This window comes from Asterias rubens, chromosome 20 (assembly GCF_902459465.1).
Source record: "Asterias rubens chromosome 20, eAstRub1.3, whole genome shotgun sequence".
NCBI lineage: Eukaryota > Metazoa > Echinodermata > Asteroidea > Forcipulatida > Asteriidae > Asterias > Asterias rubens.
Window position 1 is genome coordinate 8,052,066 of NC_047081.1, and position 17,505 is coordinate 8,069,570.

At 38.4% G+C, this 17,505-nt stretch overlaps 2 protein-coding genes across 2 annotated transcripts; one reads left to right on the top strand and one right to left on the bottom strand.

Moving 5' to 3' along the window:
• Window positions 1-1,397: 1,397 nt before the first annotated feature.
• Window positions 1,398-10,929, bottom strand: LOC117303803 (carboxypeptidase E-like). Its single transcript, XM_033788165.1, has 8 exons — window positions 10,537-10,929; window positions 7,871-8,067; window positions 6,500-6,682; window positions 5,892-6,027; window positions 4,981-5,139; window positions 4,001-4,140; window positions 3,466-3,565; window positions 1,398-2,043 (listed from the first exon to the last, which is right to left on the bottom strand). Exons 1-8 carry the CDS (start codon window positions 10,763-10,765, stop codon window positions 1,805-1,807), a joined length of 1,383 nt encoding a protein of 460 aa, XP_033644056.1. The 5' UTR covers window positions 10,766-10,929; the 3' UTR covers window positions 1,398-1,804.
• Window positions 10,930-11,914: 985 nt separating this feature from the next.
• Window positions 11,915-15,596, top strand: LOC117303804 (glutathione S-transferase-like). Its single transcript, XM_033788166.1, has 5 exons — window positions 11,915-12,360; window positions 13,174-13,266; window positions 13,861-13,976; window positions 14,834-14,944; window positions 15,336-15,596. The coding sequence occupies exons 1-5, from the start codon at window positions 12,201-12,203 to the stop codon at window positions 15,510-15,512; spliced, it is 657 nt and encodes a 218-aa protein (XP_033644057.1). The 5' UTR covers window positions 11,915-12,200; the 3' UTR covers window positions 15,513-15,596.
• Window positions 15,597-17,505: the final 1,909 nt, after the last annotated feature.

The window sequence follows — 17,505 nt, forward strand, 5'->3', positions numbered from 1 at the left end:
AGCAGTGCTACCTTTGAAGCGGAAACTTGTGAAGTAAGCCCAAAATTGACCACTAAGCAGCTCTATGAAACTGGGCCCAGGTGTATAATAACAAGCAGATTGAATTTATTTGAGGGTCGACTTTGTAAACTGTACACAAATTAGATTTGAGTTGTTTTTATACACTGTACATATATGTATGATAAGAAATGGGCTACCTAAAACAGTAAGCCTGTAGTGGCTACTGGCTACAGCTACGACATGAGAACGACGTAGGAGACCTAGGTTTGACTCAGGGAAGCTACTAGAACGCAACCGTGACTTTCATTTACAGACCGACTTTAAAGCAACTTGTACCAGAACATTCATGCAATATATAAATACCCACAATCTACGTTGTCATGCCGATGATATATAAATAATTACGACTAATATTGCTTTGGTGTTACCTTACTGCTATAATATGATTCCGCAACCAGTCGTAACAATTCTGAAAACCCCAGGAAAGGTGTGAGGGCGCTGGACTTTGGTATTTTGTTAAAAATTGTAACCAATCAGCGTGAAAGCAGGTGGAACACATGTTGCTACTTGACTAATCAGCAGAAGCCTGAACTGGTTTGGGGTCATTAAGTAAAAGTTTATCTATCATTCTTCATCGATTGGGAATATTGATCCACATGCAACAATAAACGCGAAAACAACTACAAAACCTGACATCCTAAAACTGTATTTGGGATGAAAGATAATGGCCGCTTTTTAACAAAACTTTGACCAATATTTTGGAATTTATATTGCGTACTCAATCTCAAGTTGTGTTCCTTTCAAACAATGAAAACCATACGGAATATGAAGGAGATAGCCTTGTTTTTTATCCCCAGGAGTACATGTAGGTGCCCCTGGTGACACTTAAAGTGTAGCCCTCACCTTGAAGTGTTGAAGTGGTCGTCCGTGGCCTTAGGCGATCTCTCTCTCAAAAAATACATAATTCTGATTTGGGTCACTTTGCCTTCAGTGTCCTGAAGCTGCTTCGAAACACTTAAGGTACAAAAAGGCAACGTGTGCCCAGAGTAGAGCGCCCTCACTGGTTCACTAGGCTTGTTTTTTTATCTATATACAGTGATCTCTATAATTGATGTCACCACGTTACTCACATCACAACCACCCTAATGTAAGAAGTGCTTTTATCGTGAACACCTCACCAGTAACGCCATGACGTTAGTCCCCACCAATTCCCCTACCACCATCCTTACCCTTCACATCAGCTGCTCGAAGCTGATGATTAAGTTTTGCACATACCAAAGAACAAAACCGTCCACTTCAAAACTTTGTCTTTTCTTGTGCATCCTCGATCATTTGTTCTCCCCTGCTGCATACCATCCCTTTTCACAAATGATTTTTTATTTTTTTTTGTAGTAGCCCCCCCCCCCCCCGTTCTTTTTGCATCTCTCGAAATTTCATCGCTATAATTTGTCATTATGATTACGTTTTGGAAGTTTCAATTGCAGCATGTCAAGTTAGTCTTCCGTCGTAATTTAGAAAATAATTTTTTTGGCCATGTGTTTCAAACAAAAAAGGAGGATAGTTTTCCTGTTTCATACTTTAGACACCATGAATATGTCTGTGTTAATGAAGGCTTTGAAATTGTTTCCACAATGCCTCATAATTATAGCCCAGAGACAACACTATCCCTGGTTAGAACTTAAAATTATGTGAAGGGAAATCTCTGACCCTCCCCCCCCCCCCCCCAAAAAAAAAAAAAAATACTTAAGAATAAGTTATTCCCTGATGAATACAGTCCAAACGTTACCCGTTTCTTTTCTCGTTTCTAGATGAAGTTCTCCAGTTCTCGTTTCAGTGCCTCCATCTCCTCGTCAGAAACCCCCTTCATCGGCAACTCGTTATTCCTCTCCAAGGTAAAGTCGCAAGATGTCGCTTCGGTGTCTGCGTACACCGTACAGATCTTCTTCTCCGAGTAGTAGTTGGGGGCGCTTGCCGTGACGGTATAATGACGGGGACTCCCGTCTTCGTTCGCTGATAGTAGACGCCAGTAATCGCCATCAGTTGCTGTTACGGGGAAACCAAAATTCAAATTGAATCAAGTACATTTTTGTACATCAAGTAAGAAACCACAAGGGAAGCTGGTTTGGTAAAATTTTTAAATAGTTTGGGAAGATTAAAAAAAAAATAAAATACCAGAGCAGTATTTGAACCACCGACCTCTGAATCAACGTGCCGTTACAACCAATAACCTTCAGATTAACTCGTCGGCTCTATATCAACTAAGCTACATGTATCTAGCTTTATGTTTGGGGTCTCCCTATTTTGTTATTGATACAATCTGGAAAGCGGCAGCCAAGGGATCATCTTAAAGGGGATGCCACTTCTTCTTTTTTTTTTAAATATCAAATTAAAAACCACAAGGGAAGCTGACTGGGTAAATTTTAAATAACTTGGGGTAGATCATAGATAAATTATCTAGAGCGGGATGTTCCAACGCCCTCTGGATTAAGGTGCCTAGGTGCTCTACAATATGAGCTATCTAGCTCTATGCTGGCAGTTCCTCTTTTTTGTCAATATTTGGGTTTGGGGTGTCAGTCAGAAGCCATACAGCCTTGAGCTGCCATGTTTTTGTAAATACATTTTTATATTAATACAATTTTAAAATAGTAATGTGTATGTAGTTGCTGGGCACCTCTGAAAAACAGTATTTCACTGAGAGGTTTTACCCAGGGTAAATAAGAAATAAATAAATAGCCAGGGATACCACCAAAGTTTACGATACAGCACGGGAAGCAGCATATTAAGCAATAAACCACAAGGGAAATTCAATTTTAAATAACTTGGGGCCAACTAAAATAAAAAATTACTAGAGCAGCATTTGAACGAAACAACCTTTAAATTTAAGAGCGAATTTACACAAGGTTAAATGGATGAGAGCATGTATCACTAATGGCATGTCATGGCCAAGTGGTTTAGTTCAAGCTTTGCTTTTTATGGGCAAGCTTTGCTTTTTATGGGCCCCCTCCAACTCCATCACCTTGTGCTCTGTATGTTTTGTTTTTTTTTGCTTTGTTTTCCGTAATTTATATTTTGCCTTTGCTTGTAAATGTAGTATTATAGTATTACTTCATGTATTATCATTATTCCATTTGCTTGTAAAACATAGTTCTTTATTCACTGCTAATTGTTGTGTTTATTTGTTTGGATTTGGAAAAAAAGTGACTCTACTGTTCATCAGATTCTGGTGGTTGAGTCATAAGGGTGTGAGTCCAAATGCCTTTAGCAAGACACTTAACACTAATTATTTCTCTTCCATAAAAGCTCATCTATTATTTACAGAAAAAACATATTTGAGGGTTTGGTTTTATTAACCTAGCTGCAAACTTTTGGGCAAAAACGTGTATTGACTGTGAAGTGTTTGTTGTCTACAAACAAATAAATAAAGAAATAATTCAACAAACGAATAAAAATAATAAAGAAAATTACCTGTTGTGATGTAGTGTGTAATTCCGTCGACATCGATGACTGCATGTTCGATTCCATCGCCATACAAATCAGTCACTCGTCCTTTAATTCCAATGTGGCTCTGCAAAAATAAAATGATTAAAAACATTATTAATCAGTGGTGTAATTAGGGGGGGGGGGGAATCGTCATACTAGATTTTGCATAAAAAAGTTGAGTCTTGCAAAAGCATTGCACCATGGTTGGTACTTGTTTTCGATGTACAACAGGGCAATTTTAATAAGTATACCACTTTTGACGATTTCTGGAAAAAATTCTGGAGAGAAGGCCTGAGGCTTCGAACCGGGGTGCTTGAGGTGGAAGGCGAGGAAAGACAACTCTAACGTGAACCGGCCATCCTAACTGGTACCTGGTTGTTTTAACTAGCATTTTAGCTGGACCACTCTTGCGGGAAAACAATTATGACTTCTGGGTTTAAATTTGATCTCCCTAAACCTAAGTCATCTTTTTACCCTTGACACTTGTTCAACATCTTGAAGGGGCAGAGGAAAATCTTACCATTTGGATGTATTTGATGAGGGCAGGCTTGTTATCTTCCCAGTAACCTTTGAGATCTGACGCTTCAGGAAACTTGGTGCATCCCAGCTCCAGGGTTATTTCAAAACAGTTGGTGTGGAGGTAGTTGTAGTCTTGCATTCCTGAAACAACCCAAAATACATTTATCAATCTTATTATTAAAATAAATAAAATGGTGATGAAATGAGATACAGGAGCACTTTGAGTAAATCTTATTTTATGGAAAGGTTTGCGGTAATACCATGTAATGACTATATGAGTTGGGGTGGTTCTGAAAAGAACTCTTGGTTTCAACTTGACATTTTGATCAGTATGCTCTGATCGTCTTCTGTAGATCCTCTGATCGTCTTCTGGAGAACTCCAGAAGATGATCAAAGCATACTGATCGAAACATTTATATACCCGAAGGGCGTCTCAAAGCCCTTAAACAAACAGTATTTCCTGCAAGGTATGTGGGACTATGTTTGAATAATGAGATCTACTCCTTTTACATAGCACCATGTTTATTGCTGTGGCGCAATATGCTGCCAATCCAGCCAGGAACACCGGGCAAACCCTTTCTCTTTTTGATAAGTGCACTGGGTTCTTTTACGTGCGTTACACAACACACGGAACCAACGGCTTTACGTCCATCCAAAGGACGAAGCAATGGTTAAGTGTCTTGTTTAAGGACACAACTGGGACTCAAACCCACACTCTGCTGATCAGAGACACCAGAGTTTGAATTTGGTGCTCTTAACCGCTCGGCCACGACACTTCCAAGAAAAAAAAAGCTAAGCGCACCAAAATAATACTTACCAGTATAACATTTCCAGCCAAATTACCATGTCACATGTACACTCTGTGATAGATATCCTGCCTTTTGTTTGCTAAGCAGAAAAAATTTAAGCAATATTGTTGCTTAAGTAGCTCTATAAAATTGGTCTAAGTTCGGTGATGGTCAGTCATTGTTAATGGCCTACCTCCCCTGAGTGGGTACCAGGCTGCTCCATTGGTAATCCCATCCTCGAACACTGGTCCCAGATCTCCGTCACATAACTTTCTGTTCGGGTCGGACATTTTAAGATGGGCTTCGGAATAGGCTGAGGCAAGGTCTCTGAACACTTCATCATCAGGCGATGCTGTGTAATGGAAAAAAAAATAAATATATATATTGGTTTGTGTCAACGTCATGCTGATTTCTGGGCAAAATTTTCAAGAAAAATACAATAAAAGTCACATCTGAAAGTTTCGGTTGAAGACAGTGTGTACTTGCTAAGAAAACAGCAAAAAACTTTCACAAGAGCGTCAAATCCATCCACACTTAGGGTGGTGACAGCTTGTACCAACTGCATCTCTGGCTACAGCATAAATGACCGGACACAAACCCTCAGAAATCTTAGAAATGATTCCACATGATCCCGGTGACTGGGGGGGGGGGGGCATTCTGGACCCAAAGTTTTGAATTGAAAGGAGTTCAATGGCAGTAGACACTATTGGTAATTACTCAAAATAATTGTCAGCATCAAAACTTACTTGGTAACAAGCAATGGAGAGCTGTTGATAGTATATAAACATTGTGAGAAGCAGCTCCTGCTGAAGTAACATAGTTTTCAAGAAAGAAGTAATTTTCCAAGAAATTGATTTTGAGACCTCTGAATTAGATATGAGGTCCCGGAATCCAGCATTTGACATCTGACACATCTGAAAGCACACAACTTTGTGTGACAAGGGTGTTTTTTACTTCCATTATTATCTCACAACTTCGATGACAAATTGAGCTCAAATTTTCACAGCTTTGTTATTTTGTTTGTATGTTGAGATACACCAAGTGAGATAACTGGTCTTCGACAACTACCAATAGTGTCCAGTGTCTTTGAGAATGTTCACTTACCTTGGTACTCCGTCTTATCATTGTAGCTTGAGTCGAATGGATAGTTTGCAACCAGATCACCACCGTGAAGATTGGCCGACAAGACAAATGAATATTCCTGAAGCCACTCTATGACTGCCTTAGTCTCTGCTTCCAGCTGCCAAAAAACAGAGGGGAAAAAATAACAATTAGGAATGACAATAACAAATATAGGATTTGAGGCATTGCATGGTGAGGTATCAATGTATATTTGGTTTGCGGTAACACCATGTGTGTATCTACTTGCCAGGTAGAGTTGTTCTTAGGGAACTGTCTTGCTTTATTCTACTGCCGCGGAGTAGATAAACGGAGGTTACGTTGCAAACTAACACGGCCCACCATTTTGTGGAGTCAAAAACTTGACCCCCACAAAATGGTGTGCCATGTTAGTTCACGACAGATAAGGAAAACCATGCAATTTCGAGGCAAATTTGTGTGGATTATTATACTTGACATCTTTCTTAAATGCAATTTATAACAAACAGTTTCAAACGTATTTCAAAGACCGGCTTGACCGATCCAAGGCAACATGTCCCTTTAAAATTATAGAGGAAGAAAAAATCCCCTCCTAAATAAAACTAAATATTTACCTCATGTCCGATATCCTTAATGGCTGCTGAAATGTGATGGTTTTTGCCGTGAATTCTGGAGAAATCAGTTCTTTTGTAGGCCTTCAGGTAACGATTGAGGTCTGGAAAGTTGCGATTCAAATCCACGTTGTTAGCGTTCCTTCGTCCAGTCAGCCAATCATCTTTATTACCTTCAACTATCACCTGAGTAAAAGAAAAATAATTGTCATTATTAAAAAACAATTCCCAAATTGTCATCATGATAATTTAGAGCAGAGTAAAAAAATGTGTGCCCTAAGTTTTCAAAGTGCACATGTGTACAGGCCTGTATGCTTCGTTTTTGAAGGGTCAAAGGCACTAAGGCATTTTCTCTTTTAGCAAAGGGCACCCTATGAGGAAATTGTAAATTTTTACCGGAGCATTTCAAGGGCACAAAGGCAATGGCAAGGGGCAACGGAGGCAATCGCCTCCGTTAAGTATCAGGCCTGTGTGTACAAATAGACATGAAAAGTGATTCACTTAAGACTAATACAACATGAGACATGCAACTTGAAACTCTACCAAAAAAGAACAAGCTGTTTGCTTATTTATTTATTTATTTATTTATTTTACCATTGATATATTCTAGTGCAGCTTTCTAGGCTTATAATGAATATTTATTATTAGCACTTAACTAACTGGTGAATTAAATCGATACATGGGAATAAAGGATGAAACACAAGGCGAGACTTGGAGTTGGACACAAATATTTGTTGTGTATTTAATTATTCAGTTTTCATTTCAGCATAGACCCCATAAAACAGAGGAAATTTAGGACATCTGCTGAAAAAATGTATGCCTTTACCATATTAACTTGTGCAATCGGATATTTGTTTCATTTTAACTCAGCTTTATTCACAACCCCCCCCCCCAAAAAAAAAATAAAATAAAAAATGGTTTTGTATACAGCTATAAGAACTATCCCCAAAAAATAAACACACAGATAATTGAGATTATTGAGAAAACTGATTAGTGTGACTTGGGGAGGGGGTCTTGAAAAGTGGTGTTTTTGACCCCTTGCACGCACATCACATGTGGCGACTGTGCCACGCTCACCATTTAAAAAAAAGCTTAAATAAGCATTTTCATTAAGAAATTGTAAACTCAGGTTTCATGCAAATGCTATTTTAGGCTTAGTTACATCCACCAAACAAATACATTTTGATGTGATATGAATTATTAAAAAACCCACATTTGTGCGCGATTAACGCCCATGGCAGAATGAATGTGCAAAACCACACGACTATATTTGGATACTTCCCAGGCGTTACGGTCGATCAAGGCATCCTGGGAAAGAAAAAAACAATGGCGCAGCGAGATCGAACACCACTGGGAACGAGGTTGAATTCTTACCTTTTCATAACCCTTCTTGTAGCCATCGGGATTCATGGATGGCATGATGTGGATTCTTGTCTCATCAATAAGATGTTTTATCTCTGGATCCCCGCTCTTGTACATCTTACAGAGGTATGGGATAAGAACCAGGAGGATTTCGCGACCTACGACCTCATTACCATGCATGTTGCCAATGTACTTGAACTCCGGCTCACCTGTGTGTAAAATACACACAAGTTTTGTCAAAACATATTTCAGATACACTTTGGAAGTTATTCCAGGAATTTCATTAAAGCCCCGTTCATATCATCCTACGATTATTTGTGAATGCAAATCAAACTTGGCACAAAAAACAGGATTTGAATCAATAAGAATAAATAAATTCAGAAAATTTCAAATAATGTTTGATTTGGGGGTATTTAACCTCAAAGGCCATTGAAGATAATACATTCAGAATTCAGAAGGGAATCTCAAAAAACAATTTTTTAGATTCTAGGCCTACATGTACTGTAGGATAGTAACAATCCACTGAAGACGATCAAACATTTGGGGTTTTTAAGTGTGAAATGGAATTCTGTTAAGTGTAAGTGTCAACTGAATCTGCACTTTTCTGAACTGGCAAAATATTGGCCCAACAAAACTGTGCACATATGGTACACAAGGTAAGTGTATGCATTCACCACATGTTATCATATCGCGCGTTCCGTCTTGCTGAATCTAAATCATTTTCTAACACACATCGGTGTATGGTTAAAACCAAAATTAATATTCTTTATCCCCGATGCAAATTTAACATCTATTATATCGTTGCGGTACCCGCTGCCAAAACATAGGATTCGAACTGCCTCTAGCTGCCGGGCAATCTTGGTAGTCTAGTTGGTAAGACACTGCTCTAGAATTGCAAGGGTCGTGGGTTCGAATCCCACCCGAGTAACATGCCTGTGATATTTTTTTCACAGGACTCAGGAAAGTACTGAGTATACAGTGCTAACACACATCGGTGTATGGGTAAAACCAAAGCTAACATTCTTTATCCCCGATGCAAATTTAACATCTATTAAAAATCATTTTCCTTAGCCACTCCAGGACTGTCGAACCATCTTCCCATCACAATACGCACCTCAATTTCACTGCCTATTTTCAAGAAAGCACTTAAAAAACATATTTTTTCTTAGTGTCTGTTTATTGCTTTATTGTTCATTTGTTGTATTATCTGCATTGCTATTGTTCGTTTAAAGCGCTGTGGTCTAAATGAAATGGCACTATATAAAAACCCATTGTATTGTATATATTGTATATTGTATTGTGCAGGCTGGCATATTTTTCCCCATTTCATTCAAAAGTCAACTCAGAACCACATCGGATCATATTGAATGGTCAAACAGAAGGGATTTTTAAAAAACAAATTTGGTAAACGTGACTGAGCTTCCCAGTTCCCACCTGATGAATCAATCTATAATGGCAACTTCCCAAGAAAAAGGATTATTAAATCTTATAATCAACCATGACCTTGGGCTTGACAACTTTTCCGAGTGTACATTCGAAACAGAAATGACTAAGATGTTTCACAGAGGCGCTAGCTCAGCAATTATCAGAGTGCAGCAGCCTGGAATTACAGCAAAGGCCACAAAGGCCTTGGCCTGTTGCCCCTGGTCTTGACCTTGGTGCCCCTTTAAAACATCCCCATAGACTTTTAAGATTTTCAAATGAAAGTACCCTTTGCAAAATCTAAATTACATAGACTTGCCCTCTCAAAAATGACTCGACAATTTTGTGGCCCCTGTCACCTCTGACGGTATATTAACCGCTGACATTTTAATTTAATAATAGTGTATACAATTGTACGGTGGTGATTAAAGGAAGTTATATTTTTTTTTAAATGTGAGCGAAACAAGTGAGAATGAGGTACATGTATCCGTAATCACCCGCTTGGATTGTGTTGTTTTGGTAACAAGTTGTTCCTAATTTGGAAAACTTCAAAGTTTAATTATCACTTTTTTGACACTGCCACGTTTATGCAGAGAGCCACAGAGAAGTGTTTTAATTTTATGATGATTAATTTTTTTTATTTTACTGGTGGTACTTGGCTAGGGCTCATAACTTTCATAATGGTTGGAGTTTGCATAAATAGACTGTTATTGTTTAAGGACGTGGGAGGTCAGTCTAGCTAATTAATTTCATAAAGCCTGATTCTGCATATACATGTAATAAATGAACACTCTGTGATAACTGTAACCCTCAATCAATCCAATCTGCTTCAAACATGAAGGTTATAAAATATGTAAAGTTAACATGAACCGCCAAATTGTACAGCCAGGACAATATGTGCTGCTGTCGTGACTTACATTTGGCCAAGGCCAAATTAATTAAGTTCCTGGGTTTTAATTTAAAAAAATTATAAAACTGTACAAATTTTGTGTATAAATCAAATCATCCTATGTCTGTGTATGTGTTTGGATTTTTGACTTGCCATCATTGCAATCATTATAGAAAACATTATGTGATTGGAATGTTGTTGTTTTTGTTTTGTTTTCTTCACCAAACCAAAATAAACCACCAAGGCAAGAAGATGTGCCAACCAACCATAGAGTAAGGACAGAGAAAGGAAGAAGAAACAACTGAATCATGAATGAACACTTTTTCCAAAAAAAAAATATTTCACACCAAAATGCAAACAAACTCACCAGATTCATGTTGTCCAGGGTTATCAGTGATCTCAATAACCCATAAATCTTCTCCATTTGTGCTTTTACCCTGGCTGTAAATGTGGGTAATGTCGGGACATTCTGCGTGAGTTTCATCCAAAACCTGCTTCAACTCCTCCGCAGTGTGGTGGTGAAATTTGTAATCATCGCCGGGGAAAATGTCTGCCCAAACGACCCCGAGCAGAAGGAGAAATAAACAAGGTTTCATCTTGTCGACAGGGATAGAAGAAAGAAGGAAAGAAATAAAGGGTCGGAGACCGGCTTGCTTTGAAAGACGTGAGATATTTTTGCAGAATTTCCAGCTTTTTCGAAGGTAAAAATGACAACATACGGTGCCGCTCGCGTAAAGAGTTGGGTAACGATGACGGCAGATTGCAGATAGGAAATTAACACACGACGAACGACGAAGATTCAGAAAAGATGGAGTGCAGGTCGATACCATTTTTTTGTAGGGGTCGCCCCTATAAAAATTAATTTGAAATTATTTCATAATCACAATTAACTTTTCTTAAGTACTTTTAAAGACATTTAAATAGCAACACGTCAATATTACATATTTTAGGATATTAATAATTCCCCAAAACATAAAAACGTCTAAAGAGTGGCGGGTTGGCTTGACAGCTACCCCTCTGTGTTAATAAACTCGACTGATAATTGACGTCAAACTGTTATTGGGGGGGGGGGGGGTAGTTGCAGGTGTAGTTGGTGTGTAAGGGGGGGGGGGGGCATGGGCTTCAGAGAGAGTGGGGGTTGTGTTGTAGACATGTTTATTATCTCAGCTGACGTATGGTTACGTTGAAGGGATGCCTAAACATATATAAAATACGCCCACCACTCTCCAGTCAGTTTTTGACTGATCTATAAGAATTAAGGACCCAATTATTTCATGACAGGCTGTTTACCTAGAGGTTTTCCCGGAGGCAGGCTGTATTATAGATGAAGTGAATATAGGGTGTCTAGCTCCTACTTGCAATATAATAATAATGTGTTTTCTCTCCGCAATGGCGGCCGAATTGTTTAGTCATTTTTGGGACTGCTTTTATTTATCGAGGATATGCATAAACAATTATGTCAAGTACGGTCAGTCAATATTAGATCGACCCGAGAAAATTAGATTTCAAGATCATCACAGTGATTTTAATAATTAGAGGCATGGAGGAACCGTTTTTCGGAATTTGGATTGCAATCATTCTGCCGGGACATATAACCGGGCAACCACCACCTTTTAAAATATTATAATGTTCGCAGGTATTTCTACATTTATATAGTATTTCAAAAATAAATGGTTCTAAAAATTAAAGGTATAATTTCCCCATTCATGTACCTTTTGATTGGGACGCGTCGCACCAACCATGCTGCCACCAACAACCAAAGGCGTTATCGGTGTAAAAAAAAGTGGGGAAATTGTGAACACTTTGCTTAATTCAATTATGGGGAGCGGACTTTGAACAGTGACGGGGTCGGGGTAGAAATTCGTTGCTTTGACGGGTCTTGTATAGAACCTACTCAACTATATAAGGCGAGCGGTACATCGGGGCCAGCAAACGACAAGGTCACAATAACATAAACATATAACTAGCGTTCATAAAAAAAAAAACTTATAATTTTTTGAGCATTTTGGTACTGCATGTTTTGGGGGGTTCATGCAAAGACAACTATTGACTACCATGGCACCTCGCTTCACGTTGACGTATTTTGATATTCGAGGGAAAGCTGAAGTTATTCGTCTGATGTTTGCAGCTAGTGGGGTAGAGTTTGAAGACAAGAGAATCGCTGTGGAAGACTGGAGCAAAATCAAACCAAGTAAGTTTGCACAGCATGCATGCAGTCGGCTGCTGCCTGGACTAGAGGAACGAACCTCATCATAGTTCTAAGTATGTAGATGCATGGAGGAATTAATTTATTCCTCCATGGTAGATGCAACCACTACTGGGCCCAATTTCATAGAGCTGCTAACACACAAACTTGCTTAGCATGAAATGTTTGCCTTGATTAAAAACAGGATTACCAGCCAAATTTCCACGTGATTTTCGGTATAGGCCTAAGCAAACAACAGCTGCCGAATACCCGTAACAAGCAATATTCAACACATTGAAGTATGTTTGGTATAATCCTGTTTTTATCAAGAAAGAAATTTCATGCTAAGCAAATGTCTGTGCTTAGCAGCTCTATGAAATTGGGCCCTGATATTATATGAACAACTGTAGCCTCCAAACGTTTGCATCCTGGGCCACCCACAATTTTTGGCGCTCAATTTCGGACCGTGGTTTTTAAACTCCCATGGCAGAGAACGAGGAGTGTTTTAACCCGGACCCACCGTTCTAATGACGATGGGCCTAATTGGCACTGTGTTTGTGGAGTAATGCTTCACACGATTCGAGGGGGCGGGCGCAGGGAGGGGGGGGGGTAGCAAAATAGCTGGGTGGTTTAATCATGGAGGGTTTAATGAGTTTCGGGTTTGGTGTGTGTCGGTTTTAGGGGAGGGTTCGAGGGGGGGGGGGGCTCTGCCCTTTAACCATTTTAATTGGTATTATGGTTCTCTCTCTCACTATCCCGTTAGGTGTAATTATTTTGTCGTCAACATTATGTCATGTTCAAATTTTGATTAACATACAGGTACTCCGTTTGGCAGGTTGCCAATTCTTGAGTTTGATGGAAACGTTCTTCCTGAAACGAAGGCAATTGCTGGATTTGTTGCCAGAGCGACAGGTAGACCAAAACAACTTTTTTTTATTTAAAGGAAATATTGATTAAATAAAACTAAAATTACAAATGAAAAATTGGGTTAATACCCTTATGTTAAGACACCCCTGGTGTATTTTCCCAACTCTAACCCCCCAAAGACATATTTATGTCAACGTCACAGACTCACAGCCCAAGTTTTTGTCAACCGAGGTTGGAAAACTATAGAAAGCCATCAATGCAAGACAGAATACAGATATCATCTGTTTTGTAAAAAGATACACAAATATTAAAAAATTGTGAAGGATTTGTTGGAAACAAAGCAACAAATCATGAGAGTTTGTTTTTTTAACGGAAGTTTGCAGAAGTGTTAAGTTCCTTAATTGACTAGATTTTAAATGATTAGATTTGTTTCCAGCTAGCCATGACATCCAGCGCAGTTTGTTTATCAACAATGGAAAGGCCTTCCTTTTTTTTAATAGTGTGTAAAACAGCATTTTGTTTTTAAGAAAATGTCGGAACATGGGTGTCGACGGACTATAGAGCAGTCACCTAAAACTGTCTATGGTGGTTTGTCATAAACTATGTCTTATTTGTTGCTCTTGGGTATTTCCTTTCTAGGCTTGTATGGCCAATCAAGCTTAGAGCAGGCCAGAATCGATGTTGTCATGGAGATAATTCATGATCTACAGCTGACATTTGCCATTGGACAAGTCCAGAAAGATGCTAAAAACAAGGTATGACATATTACTCGGGCGGGATTCGAACCCACAAGCTTAATGGGTAAAAACCAAAAAGACAAATTTAACATCTATTAGAAGGTACGACATGCATTAACTAAAAAAGAAAACCCTTAAAGAACAGGGGAAAACCCTTTGTTGAACTTTTTACTTTATTTAAAGGCAATGGACACTATTGGTAATTACTCAAAATAATTATGAGCATAAAACCTTTCTTTGTGACGAGTAATGGGGAGAGGTTGATGGTATTAAACATTGTGAGAAATGGCTCCCTCTGAAGTGCCATAGTTTTCGAGAAAGAAGTAATTTTCCACGAATTTGATTTTGAGACCTCAGATTTAGAACTTGAGGTCTAGAAATCAACCATCTAAATGCACACAACTTCGTTAGACAAGGGTGTTTTTTCTTTCATTATTATCTCGCAGCTTCGACAACCGATTGAGCTAAAGTTTTCACAGATTTGTTATTTTATGAATATGTTGAGATACACCAACTGTGAAGGCTATTCTTTGACAATTACCAATAGTGTCCACTGTCTTTAATTGTTTTTTAAATTTCATATATTAATTCCAAGAAATCTTCCAGAAAAGCGAACTTAGTTCACAGTAGCAGCCAAGTACCGCATGGATAGAAACAAAGATGGAAGTTTCAGTTTTAGACTTGGGAGAATTTTTTTAAAGGTAATTCGGCTACTCAAGAGAAAAATCCACGCAGAAGTTTTACTGCAGGGAACTGAAAACCCAACTCACTAAGTGCTCCTGGCGGGATTCGAAACTGAGTACACATTTCAGATTAAATAAAATATTTGTTCATTTTTTATTCTCTTCCCCCATTCTCCTTTGTTCCATGGACAGGAAGAATTAACCAAGTCTTTTTTTGAGAAGGATTGTCTCAAGTTTGTCAACTGGTTGGAGGGACTTCTTGTACAGAATAAAGGAGGAGATGGTTTCTTTGTGGGAGATTCGGTAAGAAAGCTACGTTTTACTAGTGAAGGATGCGAACCTATGCCATGCCTCCAAATCAGAGGTCTTATTGTTGTGTATCCCTTTTTGTTTGTTTGTTGTTGGTTTAGTTTATTAATGGCACAAGACGCCTTTGGCAATTGTCAAAGTCGAAAGACCAGTATTCTCACTTGGTGTATCCCAATTAATGCATGAAATAACAAATCTGTGAGGTTTTGGACTCGATTAGTCATCGAAGTTGCAAGAGTAATGAAAAAAAACCAAAAACTTTTGGACAAACTTTTGTGCTTTCAGATGCACAAATGGTTCCAAAAAAACCTTTAAGGAATTTTCCCCAAAACATGAAGTTTTACTCCAGTTTCTGAACTTTGGATAACTTTTTCAATTATTCTAGGTGTCCATGGCGGATCTTGATTTCTATGCTGGACATGAGCTCCTTCTGAAGGGGAACCCAGCTGCATTCCAGAATGCACCCAAGTTAACATCGCTGATAGCTCGAGTAGAAGAGATCCCCAAAATCAAAGATTGGTTGCCGAACCGTCCAGCAAAATTTTCATTTACTATGCCATAAAGTGACTTGAGTGAATTTTATTTCATTTTCATTATCATTTTCATTGTCAATTCTGGTTGTGAAAAATAGTTAATGGCCTGACGTTTCGACCCTAGCAGAGTCTTTCTCGAAGGCTAAATGACAACACAACAAACATGAACAGGTAACTAAAATGTAACATAAGCAGTGAAGTGGAAATACATGAATGGAGTAATAGAAGACACAACAGAAATAAATATTTTTATCAGACATGGTGGTTGAATTGATAAATGTTGACTTTATTCACTCATTCCCCATGGACTGCACTGAGGTTGTTTGTATAAAAACATTTATTTTTCAAATGTTGCAAGTTTAGATAATGGTGTGAACTCAGAAACACAGGAAACACAACTGTTTTTGCTTGCAAGGATAATTTATTTATATGTACACACAAAAACGTTCCAGTTGGAATTTGGTGGGAAGTTATTCCAGTCAAAACATGTGTTGTTATATTTCTTCAATGGGGCTGTGTCGTCATAATCAAATCAGGCCTGTGGCTAAACCTGTACATGGAAAAACTCGCACCGTTACAGAACATGCTTTACATAAATAGAATACAAAAGTAGGGCACGAGCGTGCTGTGTAATTCAAGAGTTCTTAATTAAATGTACAGCCATAGGCCTGCTTTGATCTAGACTTGGTTCCAAGTCTGTGATCGTGGCTTTTAGTCTACCCGGCTGGTAGCCAATACATTATTGCACGCAATAGCACCCTCATGTAGATTAACCTTCGTCATTAGCCTATGGTCATTTGGGAGCGTGATAGCTAATCTGTTGAGGGTGTTTTTCTTGGCTGATGCAGAGATAACAGCGATCTCAGACTTGAAATAAAGTCTAGCTTCGATCATGTGGGCACAGCCCCATTTTAAAAATTAAAACTGATGACATCACATGTAAAAATTTATATTTTTGTTATCGTAAATGTCCCAAATTATACATCATTAATCATGCAGCACTTTACACTTGTCGATATATTATTATCTTTTTTGAGACATGCTGGACACTGTATAGAAGTGCTCGATTTGGTTTGGGTATACACAAATACATTTACCCAAACCTAACAAACTATAGTGAGAAAATAGAATAAGCTGTTGTAAACAACTTGCCAACCAAAAAAGGACAGAGTGTATATAGGCCCCCTATGCAAAAAAGGTTAATGGCCTGATGTTTCGACCCTAGCAGAGTCTTTCTCACAGGCTTAATAAGTAATGGTATGGGGTCCACCATATCTCAAAATGACGCATTCCAATACAACATCTCAAAGGAAAGTAAATCATTGGTGTTTTGTTTTTTAAAGGCAGTGGACACTATTGGTAATTACTCAAAATATTTATTAGCATAAAACCTTTCTTGGTGACGAGTAATGGGGAGAGGTTGATGGTATAAAACATTGTGAGAAACGGCTCCCTCTGAAGTGGAGTAGTTTTTGAGAAAGAAGTAATTTTCCACGAATTTGTTTTCGAGACCTCAGGTTTAGAACTTGAGGTCTCGAAATCAACCATCTAAACGCACACAACTTCATGTGACAAGGGTGTTTTTTCCTTTCATTATTATCTCGCAAGTTCGATGACCGATTGAGCTCAAATTTTCACAGGTTTGTTATTTTATGCATATGTTGAGATACAACAACTGTGAAGACTAGTCTTTGACACTTGCCAATAGTGCCCACTGTCTTTAAGAGTAGATGCATTCCTATCATCTAGGTTTTAATAAACACAATATAAACCAACCTGTGGAAATTTTGTCTTTATTTATATGAACAAATAGAATTAGCTGTTGCAATTGGCTCATTACCAACCAAAAGGACCAATGGTATAACGACCCTAGCAGAGTCTTTCTGTTATTGTGGTTGAAAAATGGAATTTGTTTCCCTCCCAATAAAAATAAAATCATCAAAGGAAAGGACGAAGAGCCAATATCAAACAAATACCAGGAATTCACCAACTTAACTGTATTGTTATGTATGGAGGCGCAGT

What these genes read in the sequence shown, in the direction of transcription:
- LOC117303804 (XM_033788166.1), top strand. Translation starts at nt 12,201, where the DNA reads ATGCAAAGACAACTATTGACTACCATGGCACCTCGCTTCACGTTGACG. An exon ending in CTGGAGCAAAATCAAACCAA is followed by an intron (nt 12,361 to 13,173) that starts GTAAGTTTGCAC and finishes ATTAACATACAG; the next exon opens with GTACTCCGTTTGGCAGGTTG. An exon ending in ATTTGTTGCCAGAGCGACAG is followed by an intron (nt 13,267 to 13,860) that starts GTAGACCAAAAC and finishes TTTCCTTTCTAG; the next exon opens with GCTTGTATGGCCAATCAAGC.
- LOC117303803 (XM_033788165.1), bottom strand. Translation starts at nt 10,765, where the DNA reads ATGAAACCTTGTTTATTTCTCCTTCTGCTCGGGGTCGTTTGGGCAGAC. An exon ending in CTGGTACCCACTCAGGGGAG is followed by an intron (nt 4,141 to 4,980) that starts GTAGGCCATTAA and finishes GGGTTGTTTCAG; the next exon opens with GAATGCAAGACTACAACTAC. An exon ending in TACACACTACATCACAACAG is followed by an intron (nt 2,044 to 3,465) that starts GTAATTTTCTTT and finishes TCCCCGTAACAG; the next exon opens with CAACTGATGGCGATTACTGG.